Source organism: Dipodomys spectabilis, unplaced genomic scaffold (genome assembly GCF_019054845.1).
Source record: "Dipodomys spectabilis isolate Male_0828 unplaced genomic scaffold, ASM1905484v1 ptg000504l, whole genome shotgun sequence".
NCBI classification, from domain to species: Eukaryota; Metazoa; Chordata; class Mammalia; order Rodentia; family Heteromyidae; genus Dipodomys; species Dipodomys spectabilis.
Window position 1 is genome coordinate 1,934,194 of NW_024871181.1, and position 18,981 is coordinate 1,953,174.

General features: G+C 49.8%; 1 protein-coding gene across 1 annotated transcript in view; it reads left to right on the forward strand.

The window, feature by feature from the left end:
• The first annotated feature begins 1,443 nt into the window (after positions 1 to 1,443).
• Fhad1 (forkhead associated phosphopeptide binding domain 1) overlaps positions 1,444 to 18,981 on the forward strand; it is a 92,497-nt gene continuing 74,959 nt past the window's right edge. The window contains exons 1-3 of the mRNA XM_042669712.1: positions 1,444 to 1,512; positions 3,783 to 3,889; positions 16,273 to 16,479. Coding sequence (XP_042525646.1) covers positions 3,797 to 3,889; positions 16,273 to 16,479 — 300 coding nt within the window. The 5' untranslated portion in view covers positions 1,444 to 1,512; positions 3,783 to 3,796. The remainder of the gene's footprint in view (positions 1,513 to 3,782; positions 3,890 to 16,272; positions 16,480 to 18,981) is intronic.

Consider the following 18,981-nt stretch of genomic DNA (forward strand, 5'->3'; position numbering starts at 1 on the left):
GCACACCCGGGGCATCAGGGAGAATGATGGAGACCTGACACGTACAACTGGGCTCCCAAAACTCACTGTGGAGCAAAAGCAACCGCACAGAAGATGGAACTAATATGATTCCCGCCCCCCCCCCCCCACACACACCATGAAATTCAAAATCAAAACAGAACTGAATATGGAAGTCAGGATTGTGGTTACCTCTGGGAAGGGATGGGTAATAGCCATGAGGGGACACAGACAGTTTTTGGATCTAGTCTGATTAGGGGCATTCATATGCCTTGACCAAGGCCTGTGCCAGCTCCTGGCTGGACTGGGTTTCACTGAGGTCTGTCTGGTCATGAGAAAGTCTTTGTCACGGTACATGTTGGAGACAAGTGTTTATCTGAAGACACACATGGTAGAGAGGATGGGGGGAAGGGGATGGGATTAGGATTGAGGCTGGCTAAACTGGCTAGAGAAGTTGATGTCCTAAGGTACCCCAAACCTATTTCCCTGATTCCTCCTTGCTGTGTGGACTCGTTATGGACACTGTAAAACCTGCCACAGTTCATACTTCTCAGAAAAGAGTACTGAACTGTGTGTGTGTGTGTGTGTGTGTGTGTGTGTGTGTGTGTGTGTGTGTGTGTGTGTGTGTGCCAGTAGTGGGACTTGAACTCAGAGCCTGGGCACTATCCCTTAGCTTATTAGCTCAAGGTTGGCACTCTACCACTTAACCAGCTATTTGCTGGCCAAATGGGAATGGAATCATGCAAATTTTTCTGCCCTGGCTGACTGTAGACCTCAGTCCCACAGATCTTAGCCTCCTGAGTAGCTAGGTTTACAGGTGTGAGCCACCAGCACCCAGCTCAAATTTAGCTTTCTGGAGCCTCCTGGGCCTCCTTCTGCCTGTGAAAGCAGATTGGCCTGTAGGTACAGTGTGGAGGAAGCTGGGGTGTAAAGTAGCTGAGGTAAGGCAGCTGCAGCTGCGTACGTTCCTGGCACGCCTGTCCCTCAGCCCTGTGACACCCCCACCCAAGCCGGGGACTTAAGAACAGCCATGGGTCCGGGCCAATTCTGGAGCCTCAGTCTGATGCTTGTAAGAACAGACAGAACAAGAGAGCTGTACGTTTGCAAACACCCTCAGGCTACTACTGATAACACCACTTTAAAAATACCATGGGGTAATACCATCCCTCTGTGCTTCTTCCCGGCGACCTCCGAGTCTCAGTTTCCCCGTCTGCGAAATAGGAAAAGCACAGGACCCTGGAGCCATCCCCACGCGGCACGAGGTGGCTCCGCTGCAGGTGACGCCCCGCCCACTTCAAGCCACGCCCCACCTTCGGGCCCCGCCCAGCCCCGGCGTTGTCATGACGACGTGCGTACACAGGCCAGGCCGGCTCACGGGGTGCCGGCCTCGGGCTGGAGACTCCCGCGCAGCGCGGCCTGGAGGCCTCGCCCCGCAGCAGCGGCCGGCGCCTCCCGAGCCCAAGCCCGCGGGGGCCGTCGGGCGAGGAAGGGGCGTGGACTCCCTCCTCCCGCCAGGTGAGTCGGGCTCCCGGAAGGGCAGCAGCGCGGGCGGAGAGGACCAGGGCTGAGGGAGGAGGGGAGGAGGCTCCCGGCTCCCGGGCCTCCGGTCCCAGCAAGGCCGCCGCCCGCACCGCCTCCGGGGGTCAGAGGCGGAGCCCCCGGCACCCCTGATGGGTCAGAGCGGTCCCTTGACCGAAGGCCACCTAGCCCCGGCACCCAGGGGGAACCGGAGAGCTGCACCGACCAGGCGCCCTGGGCCTTTCCTCAGCGAGAACTAACTGAGCTGCTGCGCCCGAAACCTCCAGCCACTGCCAGCGGCCTGAGGTCCGCCCATGTGCAAGCTGTTGGGCCCGATGGTGCCAAGCAAAGATAGGAGACTCCTGGCCAGAGACAAGGGGCCTGGATTCCCCTCTGAGTTGTTAGTGTGAGCTTCCAGCTGGGGTTGGGACCCCTTGTCCTGCAGGCACCCCTTCTTCTCCCCTTCCTCTGTGGGGGGGTGATGAACCCCAATCTGTGTGTGTATATGTAGGTCCTCAGCTTGAACTCAGGGCCTGGGCCCTGTCCCTGAGTTTTTGTACTTGATGCTGGTGCTCTACCACTTGAGCCACAGCCCCACTTCTAGAATTTTGGAGGTTAACTGAAGATAAGTCTCATGGACTTTTCTGTCAAGGCTGGCTTCAAACCATAACCCTGAAATCTCAGCCTCCTGAGTAGTTAGAATTACAGACATAAGCCCCCAGCAGCCCAGAGCTAGAAAACCCCAATCTTTAAATGGATTGCTAGCTGAACTATTGCCCTAGATCTTTTCTCTTCCTTCCTTTCTTCCTTCCTTCCTCCTTCCTTCCTTTCTTCCTTCCTTCCTTTCTTTCTTTCCTTCTTTCTTCTTTCTTTCTTTCTTTCCTTCCTTCTTTCTTTCTTCCTTTCCTTCTTTCTTTTTTTGTGCTTGTCCTGGAGTTTGAACTCACGGCCTGAGCACCATCCCTGAGCTTCTTTTGCTCAAGGCTAGTGCTCTACCACATGAGCCACAGATTTACCTCTAGCTATTTTTTTGTAGTTTATTGGCGATGAGTTTCACTGATTTTCCTGCCTCACTATCCTCAGATCTCAGCCTCCTGAGTAGCCAGGATTATAGGTGTCCAACACATTGTCTCATTTATGACAGACAAGTTAGCTGTAGTGGGAGACATCATCTCTACCCCAGTCTTCTCTGGCCAAGGCTTGGAGTTCTCTCCACCTTTGGTAAAAACATTTTTGTTTTCACTGAATGATGACAGTGGTTGCAGCTAGTGTCTGTACATCATCTGAAAGTGCAGCACTGGACAGTTAAGTATTCTTGTAGGCATGCTGACAAATAGTTAAGACATTTTGTAAGTTTTGACAGATTTAAAAAAACCTGAGTGAATAGCTGAGCACTGCTGGCTCACTTCTGTAAACATTGTTGGTGAAGTCCATTTCTGTCTGTAGTCAGGCAGATAGTACCATTCAGTGACTTTTCCATGGAGAAGGAAACAGGGACAATTGGTTTTTGACCTGGCAGGGAGAGGGAGGCAGTCACACATGGCTCAGGCAGAATTCAAAGTGAGATGGATTATTGTCAGTATGTCAGGAGCTTTTGAAGACACTGGAGTGTCTGATTTGAAAAAAAGATGCCCAGCAGGTACCAGTGGCTCACTCCTGTAATCCTACCTATTCAGGGGAATGAGATCTGAGAATTGTGGTTTTGAAGCCAGCCCTGGCAGGAAAGTCTGTGAGACTCTTATCCAATTAACCACCAGAAAACTGGAAAGTGGTGCTGTGGCTCAAAGTAGCCCTGAATTCAAGCCCCATGACTGGCAAATGCTCAAGACAGGCACTGGTGGCTCACACCTATAATCTAGTTACTTAGGAGGCTGAGATCTGAGGGTCATAATTGGAAGCCAGTCCTTGAGACTATCTCCAATAAATCACCAAAAACCCAGATGTGGAACTGTGACTCAAGTGGTAGAGCACTAGCCTTGAGAAGAAAAAAAAATCTCAGGGACAGTGCCCAGGTCCTGAATGCAAAGCTAAGGGCTGGCAACACACACACACACACACACACGCACACACACACACACACACACACACACACACTCTTAAAAAAATTCCTAAAGGTGGTGGCAAAGCCCATCACCCATCTCTGCCAGCTTCTCCCTTTGTTCATGACGCTGTGGCTGATTTCATTTGCTCTAAATTTGGTGGATTTAGATCTGATGGCCAAAGGATGACATCTTTTCTAACAAAATATTTTCTGAAATCTTTTTTAGGAGAAGCATAGACAATGAAGGCCTACCTCAAGAGCGCAGAGGGCTTTTTTGTCCTAAATAAAAGCACCACAATTGGAAAACATGCGGACTCAGACCTCGTCTTACAGGTGAGCATTCACCCTAGAACCCTCAAACCGTCCAGAACTATGGCACGGATGGAATAGCTCAAGGTACCATAGCCATATGTAGCAAGCAGCCACGTCTTCTCTCTTGGCTGTGGAGAACCAATGGTTGAAGGTGCTGGACTCTGCTGGATAGCGCTGGCGCTGAGCATGGGGTAGGGTAGGGTGGGCCGGGCCGTCTTGGAGGCTTTGGGAGGTGGACACAGAGCTGGTACATCCACTGTCCCCAGGCTGGACAAGGCCTCCCTCCCTTTCCCTTTCAAAGCCCACTGAGACCATCTGAGGCCACTTGCTGCCCACAGGGTTCAGGAGGAGCACCATGCGTAGGCCAGGCGAAGCCGTGAGCTTAGCTGTGTCATCCTTCCATTCACTGTATGCCCTCACTTAGCTGTGATTTCTCTGGAACCTCCACTCTTCCCTAGGCAAGGAGTTTGCAGAGAGAAAGGAATGGGAAAAGCCGTGGCTTGAGCTTTCTTAAATATTGAAGGGGGTTAAAATGTTAGCAGGGAAAGAGAAAGCCAAGAGTTGCTTTAAAACAGTGGAAAGTGCATGCACATGCATGCTACTATTGGGGCTTAAACTCAGGACCTCATGTTCATGCTGGCTTTTTTGCTCAAGGCTGGTACTCTATTGTATGAGCTGCAGCTCTACTTGTGGCTTTTTGATGGCTACTTGGAATGAAAGGTCTCATAGACTTTCCCATCCAGATTGGGTTGGAACCCAGATGCTCAGATCTCAACCTCCTGTGGAGCTAGGGTGACAGGCATGAGCCACCAGCACTCAGCCCAATGGACTTCTTAAAGTTTTTATGTTGAAATCATGACAGAGTCACAAGAAGTCCTAAACACAGCAGAGAGAGATTGAGTGTGGGCCTCTCCCATCTCCCCCAGGGATTGCTCCTTGGGTGACAATCACACCATCAAAAACAGACTGTTGACCCAGATACAGTGCTTGTGTGTGTGTATATGTGTGTGACACTCATTCGCTCACACCGACAGACTGAGTGATGTCTACACCGTCTACTGATATTATTTGGCTTTGATCAGATATGGTGGTTTCTCCCATTTAAATTTCCTGTTTTCTTATTCCCATTCCTTTTCCGTCCCATGCAAACTTCAGAATAATCCTGACTGCATCTACAAATGCCTTATTGGGATTTTGTTAGGAATTATGCACTGCGTTAAAGCCTATACATTGATATAGGAAGAATTGATCTCTTTCCTGGTTAAATTTCTCTGTTTATTGAACTCCTCTTGGTTTCGTGTCAAGTGTTTTGAAACATTCAGCATAGGAGTACTGTACATATTTTTGTTAGATTCACACTAAATCATTTGTGTTTGTGTGAGCATGTGTGCACACACACACACACACACACACACACACGCACACATGCACACGTGCTGCTACTGAAACATAAATTCTGGGCCTTAGGGTTTTGCTGAGCTTTTTCACTCATGTCTGCCGCTCTACCACTTGAGCCACCTCCATTTCCAGCTTTTTGGTGATTGATTGGAAATAAGAGTTTCATAGAGTTTTTCTGCCCAGGCTAGCTCTCAACCTCCTGAGTAGCTAAGGTGTAACAGGTGAGCCATGGGTGTCTGGCTTCATTTGCGTCTTTCATTCATGATAGTTTGTACTTTGGGGACTGGCGAAATATTAGAGATTGAACTCAGGGCCTGGTGGTGCTTGAGCCACCCTCCCAGTTCTTCTGCTTTTAGTTTATTTTTCAGATAGGATTGTGTGCTTTTGCCCAGGGCTGCCCCTAACCACCATTCTCTCCTATCTCCACCTCCTGGGTAGCTGGAATTACAAATGTGCATCACCACACCTGGCCCTCGTCACTTTAGTGTTGGTCTCCACCTGTTCATTGCCTGTACAAAGACATACAGTTACATTTCCTTTGCTTAGATGACAACTTCTAACCTGAACTGAACTTCCCAGAGGTGCTTTATTTTTTCTTTTTTTGTAGAACTCGTGGGATTTTACAAGTAAATAACCACCTAACAAGGAAATAAAACAAGCTTTATGCTTCCCTTTCTGACCTCTAAGACTTTAATTTCCTTTTCTTGCTATATTACATGGCATGGGCTAGGAGTTCTTAAACTCTGCTGAGTCAGATTGAGGGAGTGGCACAAATCCTTGTTATTTGCCTTGGCTTTTCGAGGCAAGCATTCTGTGTTCTGCCATTACATATGACATGAGCTATAGGTTTTGGGGAGATGTTCTTGATCAGGTTTGAGGTTCCCCATCTAGCCGTGTTTCCTGAGAGAACAGCGAACCTCCAGCATGTCCTCTCCCTATAAGAACACAAAGGGCCTAATCACAATGCAGAGCGATTGTCGTGACTGCGCCCAGTCATGAAAGAGAAGTGGCTTTGCTTCTCATCTGTCCCTGCTGCAGACGGGATCTCAGGCTAAAGAGGCAGCATGACTCATGGGGACAGATGGGGTTGGCTGGAGTGCCGTCAGGCCATTTTCTGGCCATTTGAGTTCACACGATCATCTCCATCTGCAGAGTACTGACCTCTCAGAGCTGTTGGGAGGATTAAGAGAGATCCAAGGACTGAAGTTCAAAGCTAACCTGGGCAGAAAAGTCCAGGAGAATCTTTATCTTCAGTTAACCACCAAAAAGTTGGAAATGGAGCTCAAGTGGTACAGTGCCAGCCTTGAGCATAGAAAGCTCAGAGATAGCATCCAGGGCATAAATCCAATCTGTAATACCAGTACAAAAAATTCATTAGTTAGTGAATTAACTAATTAGTTTTAAAGGGAGCAGCCACCCTCTGCAGTGATCACCCTGAGTTGGGGCAGGACCAGTGGTGTTTCCTGATGCTGAACCACTTTCTGTCCGCCCCCCATGAGCACCGAGGACCCAGGAAGTGGCCTAGGAAGGCTGGTTTATGGCTTCCTGCACCTTCTTTTGGACAAAGCCTCTTCCCAAAGTAGATCGGGGAGAGGAGGTTTTCTCTAAGAAGTGGTAGGGGTGTAGTGGCTCATGTCTGTAATCCCAGCCACTCAAGAGGCTGAGATCTGAAGATCCAGTTTTTCAATTTTATATGACAAGGCCAGCTGAGACCTGCCCCTCTGCTGATGCCCACTGCATGATCAAGTCTGGGCCATCCTGAGAAATAATTCCACAATTAATTGATTACTTGTGTTATTCATACCAATCATTGTACTAAATCAAGTTCAGAAACCTTAATAAACTTGAATAAGAATCAGTCATGAACTTATTCAGTGGTAATAATTTCTTCCTCCTCCTCCTCCTCCTCCTTCTTCTTCATCTTCTTCTTGGTGTTGGTACTAGGGCTTGAAATCAGGGCCTTGTGCTCTTATTTGACTTTTTCCCTCAAGGCTGGTACTCTACCACTTGAGCCACAGCTCCACTTCCAGCTTTTTAGTGGTTAATTGTCTCATAGATATTCCTGCCCTGTCTGGCTTCAAATCTCAAATATCAGCCTCCTGAGTAGCTAGGATTACTGGAAAAGCCACTGGTATGGCCATAGTTACTTTTTTTTTTTTTTTTTTTGCCAGTCCCGGGGCTTGAACTCATGTCTTAGGCTTTGTCCCTGAGCTTCTTTTGCCCCTGAGTTTCTTTGTCTAGCACTCTACCACTCGAGCCACAGAGGCACTTCCAGCTTTTTCTGTTTATGTGGTACTGGGGAATTGAACCCAGGGTTTCATGCATGTTAGGCAAGCACTCTCCTACTAAGCCACATTCTCCGCCTGGTTTTTTTTTATAGTTGTTATTTATTTTTTAAACATCATTATTTTGTTTGCCTGGATAGGCCCAGTGAGTGAGGATTCTGCTTCTAAAGGTTCGTTCTTATTGACAAGGTTGACAACTTATGTTCATAGTTGATACTATTACATTTTGACATCATTTACATTGATAATAGAGGACAGCTACACACTGCTGTTTTTTAAAAGTTGGAGGAAACAATGCCAGGAACAGTGGGCCATGCCTGTAATCCCAGCTGCTTTAGTGGTAGATATCAAGAATCACAGAGCTTGGCCCAACCAGGTTAACAAATCCCATCTCAACAAATAAGCTGCACACAGTGGTACATGTCTCTAATCCCAGCTACACAAAAAGCTATAAGTAGGAGGATCACAGTCCAAGACCAGCACTGAAAAAACTACAGGAACCTGCCTGAAAAATATCTACAGCCAAAAGCAGAGTGGGGGCATGGCTCAAGTGGTAGAGCACCTGCCTAGCAAGTATAAGGTCCTGAGTTCAGACTCCAACCTTGCCAAAACAAAACAAAACAAACCTGGAGGAAGCAAAGGCGAAAGAAGGAAATGAAAGTGAGATCCAGTCCTGATGGGTCTCCAGACCGTCAGTGCCCGGTAAGGAGTGTGGCTCCTGGAAGGCAGGGCAGCCTGCTGCACCCTTTTATCACTCACTGACTCCACAGATATTACCTGCCATGTCAGCATGGGCAGAACCAGAGTCCCTGCAGTCAGGAAGCTACCAGGAGAGGGAGACAGAGGGCACAGGAGCCCACAGACGTGACTGTGGTCACGCACCAACAGCAGGCTCTAAAGGGAAAGAAGACAAGAGCCAGGAGAGTGGAGGGGAGCCCGTGTGCAAAGGACATGTGGGGTGAGCCCACAGGACTAAGAATGAAAGGGGCCACAAGAGGCAGGACTCCTTTGGGACCTCAGAAGGGTTCAGGGCATCCTCTGTGGGAAGAGGACTCCAAAGGGGATCTGCTGTACACAGACTGGAAACTGAGCCTGCTCCCCATCTCCTCCCCGTTCAGGGCTAAATCTGGTGTGCTGTATGCTTTCCACTGTGTGAGGTGGCTTGTGAACTGTAACTTTCAGAGTTGGTTGTCGCCGGTGTTTATTTTATTTTGGTTTTGAAATGAGGGTCTCCCTATGTTGCCCAGGCTGGTCTCAGACTCCCCAGGCTCCTGATTCTCTGGCCTCAGCCTCCCAAGCAGCTGGGATGGCAGGCTGCCATGATGCTACTACCTTCCACCCCGCCTCCCCCCGAGTTCTCACGCCATGCTAGATGAGTTAGGACTTCCTGTATTCGGGCAGGGTGGTGCATGCCTGTAATCCCAGAGGCCAAGGTAGGAGGTTTGCAGTCTGAGGCCAGCACAGGTAAGTTAGGGTGAGACCCTGTCTGGAAGCACACAGACAACTGCAAGCACATGACTCGGGGCCGGGCTCATGTGGCAGAGCATCCGCCTGGCCAGTGTGAGATCCTAAGTCCAGTCCCAGGCCAGCTCACAAGACAGGGTCATAAGACAGCCAGAGTCAGCCCACTCGCAGACTGGGAGGGTGGAGATGGGGAAAGCAAGGGAGAGAGAGGCAGGGGAGGAGGGGTGCAGTGTCAGCCTCCTGCCGATGCTCCCCACTGTCTGGGTCTCCGTCGCGGGAAAGAGGGTTGGGAAAATATACTCAAGTCCACTGCATCCTGTGTCTGCCTGGCACCTGCCATTTCTGGGCTGCCTGCTAGAAAGGAACTCTCAGGCCCCACCCCACACCAGCTTTGGCTTTGGGAAAATTAGATAAAACATCCAGGAACCAGCGAAGGTGTGCAGGTCCATCTCTCACCAGCAGGTGGCAGTGCCACCTTTCATCAGCCCAGAGCACAAGGACACCCCCCCCACCCCCACCCCCAGGGGAGCTTTGGAAAATAGCATCTGCATTATTTAGAGAGAGAGAGAGAGAGAGAGTGTGTGTGTGTGTGTGTGTGTGTGTGTGTGTGTGTGTGTGTGTATACCAGTCTTGAGGCTTTCAGGGCCTGGGCATTGTCCCTGAGCTTTTTCATTCAAGGTTAGCTAGTCCTCTATGACTTAAGCCACAGGCTCCACTTCCATCTTTTTGATGATTAATTGGAGATAGGAGTCCCACAGTCACAGACTTTTCTGCCCAGGCTGCTTCCAATCATGATCCTCAGACTCAGCCTCCTGAGCGCCTCCTCCTAGCATCTCCCTATCTGGCTTTAGTTCACATGTCCCTCCCAGTGAGGGCGGTGCGGGACAGGGTGGCCAGGATGTGCCATCACTGCCCACTTGGCTCTGCCCCACCCAGCGCCTCTCATTCTGGGGTCCGCCCACACAGGGACTTCCTCTCCTTTGACTCTGGTCTGTTCTCATCACAAGCAGCTCCCCCTTCCAGAAGGGAAGTTCTGCCCTCTCCTCCCGCCCCAGCTCACTGGCCACACAATGGACTTTGCTTTCTCTCTCTCTCTCTCTCTCTCTCTCTCTCTCTCTTTCTTTCTTTCTCTCTTTCTTTCTTTCTCTATTTCTCTTTCTTTCCTCCTTTCTTTCTTTCTGTCTGTCTTTTATTCTTTCTCTCTCTTTCTTTCTTTCTCTTTTTTCAGGTACTAGGGTTTGAACTCAGAGCCTTGTGCTTACTAGTCAGACATTCCACCTCCTGAACCACACCCCAGCGTAGATAAATTGAACCTCCTGTAAGTTGATCACACAGTATTTACCATTTTGTGACTGGCCTCTTTCACTCAGCACAGTAATGTCTACAAGGTTTGGCTCTGTGGTAGTCTGGATCTGAATTTCCTTCCTTTTCAAGGCTGAATAGTATTTCACTGTCTGGGTAGATCACATCTGCCTTGTCCATTCGTGGAAGTGGGGAATTGGGCTGTTCCCACATTTTGACAGGTGCCATGATACAGCTTTGTGCATGGGTACAAGAATCTCCTTTGGGATTCTTTCAGGTACATTCTCAGAATTAGAATTGCTAGACCACGTGGTAATCAGGATTTTTATTTCTTGAGGAACTACTAAGTCGTTTTCTACATTGGCTGCACATGGTGGTCAAATGCCAGACCCAAGGTTCCAGTTCCTCCCCAGCCTTGTTAACATTTGTGATTTTCTTGTTTGTGTGGTTGGTTTTTGGGTTTGGTTTGGTTTGGTTTTGGTAGTGCTAGGGTTTTGAACCATGTTCCCAGGCTCTCCATTTGTATGCCTATGTATGTGCTGGTCCTGGGGCCTGAACTCAGGGCCTGAAGACTGTCCCTTAGCTTAAGGCTGGTGCTCTACCATTTGAGCCACATTACACTCCAGATTTTCACTGGTTAATTGGAGACCAGAGTCTCATGGACTTTTCTGCCTGAGGCTGGTTTCCAATTGTGATCCCCCAGAACAACCTAAATATCTAGGATTACAGGTATGTGCCACTGTGCCAGCAAAGACTGCAATGTTTTTGTTTTTTGTTTGTTTGTTTTTGTCAATGGTGGGGCTTGAACTCTGGGCCTGAGCCCTGTCCCTCAGCTCTTCAGCTCAAGGTGAGGGCTCTACCACTTGAGCCACAGCACCACTTCTGGTTTTCTGGAGGTTAATTGGAGATAAGAGTTTCACGGACTATTTTCCTGCCCGGGCTGGCTTTGAGTCACGATCCTCAGATCTCAGCCTCCTGAGTAGCTAGGATTATAGGCATGAACCCCTAGCCACTGGCCGCAAAGTTTTAACTAAGACAAATGATTCAAACAGCCATACTCCATGTTCAAAAGCCCCACCCTCACCCTGGAAAGCCCCACCCTCATCCTGGAAAGCCCCACCCTCATCCTGGAAGCCCCGCCCCAACTCAGTGGCCATCCTGCATCTCAGTTTGTTATAAGCATATATTAATCACACAGAAGAGGTGAGTTTGCGAATGAGATTCCCATACACTTGTGTAATGTACTTTGGCTGTATTTCTCATTTCTCTCTCCTGTCACCTCCTCCTTTCTCTGTTTTATGAGGAAATATGTGACTTGTCTTTTTGAGTCTAGCTTAGTGTGCCCAAGCAGGTACTCGCCCTTCCCTCTGTTTCCCAGCAAGTGACTTGGTTGTGTTCTTATAACTGAGGCACCTCAGGCCCCATCCAGCCCTGATGAATCTAACTCCTCTGAGTCATACCAGAATATGCTCAGGGTTCACCAGAGCTTGTGACCTGCTTGTGGGGTTTGTTGTTTGGTTCATTTGTTTGCCGGTACTAGGGGTTGAACTCAGAGCTTTGAGTTCAGTGGGGCATGCCTATAACCCCAGCTTTTTTGCTCTTGGCTGATGCTCTACCACTTGAGCCATCCTTTAGCCAATCTTTTAGTCAGCCTTTTGCTGGTTAATTGGAGATTGAGTATCAAGGAATTCTCTGCCCAGGCTGCCTTTGAACATGGATACTCAGATCTCAGCCTCCTGATTAGCTAGGATTACAGGCATGAGTCATTGACACTTATACTTATATTTGACATTTGCTTTTTGCAATATTTTGTGTTTAAGTTTGCATATCTTTTGCCCATTTTGTTTATTCCCAGTACCAGATTTTTTTTTGGTCAGTTGTGGGGCTTGAACTCAGGTCCTCAATGACAGCCTCTTTATGCTCAAGGCTAGCCCTCGACCTCTTGAGCTACAGTGCCACTTCTTGTTAATTGGAGATAAGAATCTCATGGAGACTTTTCTATCCAAGCTGTCTTTGAACCATAATCCTCAAATCTCAGCCTCCTGAGTAGCTAGGATTACAGGCATGACCACTGGCTCCTGGCTCAGACTTTATTTTATTTATTTGTTTATTTATGTATTTATTTATTTTGCCAGTTGTGGGGCTTGAACTCTGGGCCTGGACACTGTCCCTCATATCTTCAGCTCAAGGCTAGCACCCTACCACTTGAACCATAGTACCACTTCCGACTTTTTCTGCTTATGTGGTGCTGGGGAATTGAACCCAGGGCTTCAGACATGCAAGGCAAGCACTCTACTACTGAGCCATCTTTCCAGCCCTCAGATTTTTTTATGCTACTGTAAATAGAATTATTTTCTAATTTTTTGAGGGTTGTTAATTGTATCTTGGCCACTGTTGATCATATACCCCAAAACTGCTGAATTTATTTATTAACTCTACGTTGTGTATATGTGAAGTCTTTGGCTTTCCTATGCACAAGACTGTGCTGTCTGAAAATACAGGTCATTTTATTTCTTCCTTTCTGATTTGAATGTGTCTTATTTGCTTTCCTTATCTGCTCTGGCTGGCACTTCCAGTCACATGCTGAACAGAAGTGATGAGCAGACATCCCTGTCTCATTCCTGATTTAAGAGGGAAACTTTTCCTTCTGTCTCCTGAGCATGCTGTGGGCTTCTCATGAGTGGTCTGCATCATGCTGGGAAAGTTTCCTAGCTTTTACCATGGTAGGATGTTGAGTTTTGTCAAATTTCTTATCAGTATTGAGATGACCCTTATGTAGGGTTTCCCCTTCGTTCAGTTCATGTGAGGCAGTACACCCATTTCACTGTTGTGTGTTGAACAATCTTTGCATTCCAGTGGTAAGTCCCACTGGCTTGTGGTTTAGCATCTCTTTACTGAGCCAATGAACTCCTTTTGCTGATATTTTATTCAAGATTTTAGCATCAATGAACTGGGCTCTGTGGGGTATGCCTGTAGCCCCAGATACTTGGTCTGCTAAGGCAGGAGGATCACTTGAACCCAGCGTGAGCAATGTAATGAGGCCCCCATCTCCAAATGTTTTGCATCAGTACCCAAGAGGGAGATTACTCCACCGTTTTCTCTTATTGTTATATCATTGTCTGGTTCTGGTGTCGTGGCAGCACCAGCCTCTCTTCAGCACTGGGGCTCCAGCTTCTCCCTCTATAAGATGGGGACAGTGAGGGGACCACTCTGAAGCTCTGCAGATCAGAGTGGTCTTGCAGGGACCCAACCATAGGAAGCTCTCCACCTGGGCTAGATGCTAATAATAAGTAAAGTAGAATGGCAGCGGACAGCTAGACACTCAGGGCAGGTGTCACACTTGTGCTCTGCAAGAACAGTGGAATCACAACGGCAGACACAAAAACGATTGCCTCAGCAAGGCAAATTTTCTTGCTAGAAATGTGGCGAGCACGCACTCAGAGCAAACCGGCTGCTCCCTAAGACAGCAGGCCCCACCATTCTGCTGGGATTGGTCGAGCTCAGGTTCACAGTCTGCTCGCAGTTGGCTGGTTTGAAGAGGTAAAATGTATTTTACACAAGGTGACCTTTAACAGACTTTGAAATAAGATTAGCAATACACAGAAATCTCAAAATGTACCCATATCCTGTTATTTCTTTTTTTGGGTCCGGTTGTGGGGCCTGAACTCTGGGTCTGAGAACTGTCCCTCAGCTCTTCAGTTCAAGGCTAGCGCTCTACCACTTGAGCCACAGTGCCACTTCTGGCTTTTTCTTTTTGCTTATGTGGTGCTGAGGAATCGAACCCAGGGCCTCAGGCATGCAAAGCAAGCACTCTACCACTGAGCCACCTTCCCAGCCCTCCTCTGTTATTTCTTGAGTAATCTGAGGTGTGTCTTCTGAGGTGTGCCTTAATTCCATCTTGAAACAACAGTGAAGACAAAACCTTCTATTCCAAAAACCCTTCCTTATTCCAAAGCATTCCTCTTTTCCTTTCTTGCTTGTATCATCTACACAGAGTGATCAGCAACAGTCTTTTAAGCGACCCACTTTGGTTAAAACGATGGCGTATTAGCAGCCACTCCAGCCCCCATGCCGTGGAGTCACCCAGGAACACAAGGCTCGCAGCTCTCTTGCTTGCCTAACAATGCTGGCTGCTCTGGGCCTGCTTTGTGGAGTCATGCAACCTTGTTCCTCTTTGTTCTGAGGTTCTAACCACAGCCTGGCTGCTTCTGAGGAACAGAAAGCAATGGGGCTTGGGGAAAGAAAAGCAAAATCCAGCACCCAGAATCGGTCTCTTTTTTTTTTTTGGCAGTTGAGTGAGGTTGCCATCAAGGTCATGGGCATGTGGGCTGCATTGCCTCGCTCTGAGAGCTGAGGTGTTGTTTCTTAGGATTCGTAGGTTTGCAGAAAGTCAAACAGTGGGACAGCGACCCCCACCAGCTGCCTCCTGTGTTGAGGTCTGGTGACCGTCCCGCATGGCCACGGGCTGTTGGGCACCAACACATGATTGAGTGAAAGATGACCAGGACAGCTCCCAGCTTAAAGATGGTCTTGCAGTGGATGGAAGCAGCACACTCTCAGTGGGTAGACAGGCATACAGACACAGTTGTGTCTTCCCTGTCCCGGGCCCTGGGCCGTGTGGTGTCCTCACCATGCCCAGTGAGAGACCACTGCAGTCCTCTGAGCACATTCAAGGTGGGCCAGGTCAGAGCTACGTAAGAACTGCAGGTCGTCTTTCTGTGCTTGGATTCAAGCTGATAGAACACTTCCCGATTCATTTGTTAAGGCCAACAGCACCCAGTACCAGCCAGATGCAGTCATTGCAAGAAGAGACAACAACAAACCTGTTAGCGCTCATGGATGCAAATGTAAAACCTTCAAGTGTTCTGGAAGAGGCTGTGGGGAGCTGGTGTCATTTCTCCCTTAAATACTGAATAAAATTCACAAGCCCCTCTGGGCCCGGTGCTTTGTTTGTGAAGGTTAGTAATTACTGTTTTCAAACATGCGATACTTCGGCCTCAGCCACCCGTGTGCTGGGATTACAGGCATGCACCACCACACTCAGCAGATTCAAAGTCTAAACAGAGCCATCTCTCAGACCATCTTCCTCTCCTTGGGTAGGTGTTGGTGGGTTGCATCTTTGTGGACAGTGAGTTGTTTGTAATCTCTGTGGTCCTTTTCGTGTCCAAGGGTTCAAAAGTGATGGTCACTTACCCTGCTTGTGGTAATTTGTGACTTCTCTCTTTCCGAAGGGGAAGAGGGAGGGAGGGAGGAAGAGAGGAAAGGAGGGAAGATGGAAGGAAAGAAGGAGGGAGGGAAGGAGGAAATAAAAAGGAATAGAGGAAGGAAGGGAGGGAGGGAGGAAGGAAGGAAGAAAGGAAGGGAGGGAGGGAGGAAGGAAGGAAGTCACCTTTGGTTAGATGAATTCTGAGTTGCTTCAAGAAGCCATGGGAACGCTGCTGGAAGGGGACTCCTCCCCTTCACGCGCAGGGCTTAGAAGTATGAAACGACACGGAGTTGTACCATCCATGGCGGCTGCCTCTGCCGGGTGAAAGGTGATGGAGCGTCTTTTTCTATTTCGTGTGGTTTTTTTCTGTGAAGACAATTAATCGCTTGCTTACCCCTCCCCTCCACCCCAGCTCCGGCTCCTCCTCCCGGGAACCCAGTCTTTTCCTCCTCAGAGTCAGGGCCGCTGTCTCTTGCTGACCAGCCTCTGCCAGTCTCTACCGGCCTGGGCACATCTGTGTGGGTCAGTAGGCTGGGAAATGGCCAGTGGCCAGGCCAGGGCTCTCCATGACTCCCTAAGTACCATCCCCTTCGCCCCACAGTGCAGTGTCTGTCCCCAGGTCCCAGCAGCTGTGTGACCTCAGGAGATCACCGCACCTCTCTGATCCTCAGGGTCCCCTTCTCCCAGCAAGGGCACCCCGTGAGCACAGGGCCTGCAGTGGCCACGCCCTCTGCTTTCCTCTCTTCCAGTCTTCGGACATTGACAACCACCATGCGCTTATCGAGTACAACGAAGCAGAGGGCAGCTTCGTCCTGCAGGACTTCAACTCCCGCAACGGCACATTCGTCAACGAGTGCCACATCCAGAACGTGGCTGTGAAGCTGATCCCCGGGGACATCCTGAGGTTCGGCTCGGCCGGGCTGACCTATGAGCTGGTCATCGAGAACCCGTCCCAGGTGAGCCGGGCCTGGCTGGGCAAGTGGAGCTGTGGAGAGAGGGTCCTGGGGAAGGGGGGGGGGGATGTCTGTGATGTCACCCTGCCCACTTCAGGCTGGGTCAGGTGGGATTGGGGAGGAGGGGACCTAGCGCCCTCTGTGGGTGTCTCCTCAAGCTGCGTGCATCAGCGGGAGGTACCCTCTGTTTGGGGAGAAGGGTGGACACAGGCCTGGGACACCCCACAGATGAAGCCACCCCAGCAGATCAGGGCTCTGCTGCCTACAGCTCTGTGACCCAGCCTGGGGTTCTCTGTGTGCTGGAGTCAATGTCTTCTTCATGGTGCATGGCTGAAAATCAGCCAGGGGATCTCACGCCTGTCGTACTAGCTACTTGGGAGGCTGAGACTAGGAGGATTGTGGTTCGAGGCCAACCGGGGCAAAAAAGCTTGCAAGACCTCATCTCAGCCGCGTAACTGGTGGTGGTGGTGAGCCTGTCATCCCACGCTCAGTGAAGATTGGGCAGACTGTGGTCCCAGACCAGCCCAGGCAGAAAGGCACATGCGGCCCCGTCTCCAGTTGGGGGAAGCTGTGGTGCCTGCCACAACAGAAGCCTGACCGACTGTGGCTCAGGCACACCCATGCAGAAAGCAAGACCCTGCCCTAAAAATAACCAGCGAAAACATGCCACGGAGGCATGGCTCAATGGTACCATGTCAGCCTAGCAAGCCTGGACCCTGAGTTCAAATCTCAGTACTGCCGGAAAGAGGGAGAGAATGGGGGGAGTCTCTGTAAACCATGCAGCCGTGTCCAAACGGAGCCTGGCATGGATTAGCCATCACTGCATCCAGGCCACAAGTGATGGCCTCAACTCATCTGCCCAGGGGCTCACCGGGGGCCAGGGGCCAGACAGTTCATACCCCAGCTCTGCCACCCGCGCACCCACATGCTCCCAAGCAAGCCACAGGCCTGTGGGAACAAGCAGAGGGCTCTGGAGTTCAGAGGCTCAAGGTCAAATGTCAACTGCATCTCCCATCGTCTTTTGAGCTTAGCTTTCCGATTTCCACCAAGCAGCCACAGGTGAGTCACGGGCTCCCTTCAGAATCTCTGTGGATGCCGCTGGGTTCACCCACCCTCGTGGGAGAATGGGCGCATGAAGGTCCTGCACTTCCCCGAGGTTTCCATGTCGCCAGCAACCAGCTCTCCTGAGCCCATCTACGAGGATTCAGCTCCCGAGAGCCCGGAGCACCGGGCGATGGTGACGTGAGAGCCTAAGCCACGAGGCCCCTGCCACCGTCCCAGCCAGGCCCACCTGAGGCCCCTGGGGCGAGGGCCACGTGACCTGAGGGCACAGGGAAAGCTCTGAGGGGAGGAGGAAATGCAGACTGACTTCCCATTCCACCCCACCTCCACCCGCTTCTTACTGGGAGTGCTGTCGTAGCTCCTGGCAAAGCCAGAGGCTCCCTTCTCCACCCCTCTGGGATGCCACTGCCTGCTGGCTAGCATTTAATGAGCATTTATCATGTGTCGCGAGGTTCACCAAGCATGCTGTCATCTAGTTCTCACAGAGTGAGAAGCAGCTGCCATTATCTTTATGTAACAGATTAGACACAAGAAGAGAGAGGCTTGTCAGGGTCACACAGGGGCCAGGGAGCAGACCCCCATTTGTGTGTGTGTGTGCACACACAGTCCTGGGACTTGAACTCAGGGCTTGCATGCTGTCCCTGAGCTTTTGTACTTGAGCCTAATGCTCTACCACTTAGAGCCACAGCTTAAATTCCAGTTTTTTGGTAGGTCATTGGAGATCAGAGCCTCATAGACTTTCTTGCCTGGGCTGCTTTTGAACCTCCATCCACGGATCTGAGCAGCATGAGCCACCAGTAGCCAGTTTCAATTTTGTTTAATGTTAAATTCCATCTTTCTGTCTCTCATATAGAGGCTGGCAGACCACAGCCCCCAGGCAAGCTGTCGCCTAACATCTGTGTTTGTAAATAAAGTTTTATTGGAACACAGTAAGCCCATTCATGTGGGCATTTGGCTGCTCAGCTGACAGTTGAGTAGCCAGACCAGACGGCAAAACTAGTTTAGCTCTGCCTTGCTCCACTGCTTAGCCTACCTCCCGTCTATTCTGTTTCTCTCCCACAACAGAAGGAGCTTAAAAGATAGTCGCTGCTTTTCTCTTCTCTCTGGGTGATCATTCATGCATTCATTCATTCACTCAGTCTGGCAAGGCCAAGTCTGGGCATTTTCTCATTAGATAAATGAGACCTTGACAGGACAGGAAGAGTCTTCAGCTAAGAAGACTGACAACCGAGGACATGGATGGAGATGGGCCCGAGCAGAGGAGTGAAGTCCACGGGAACAGCTCCTTAAAGGGAACAACCCCTTCATGCCCCAGACTTAAAAATAATGTGGACTTGGCCCTTCTGAGTTATGTCATGTAGGATCCTGACTTCTCAGATTGAAATCCTGTGCATAATTTTTTCCTGATCGAGGGGACTCAGAATTATTACCCTCTTTGGAAGT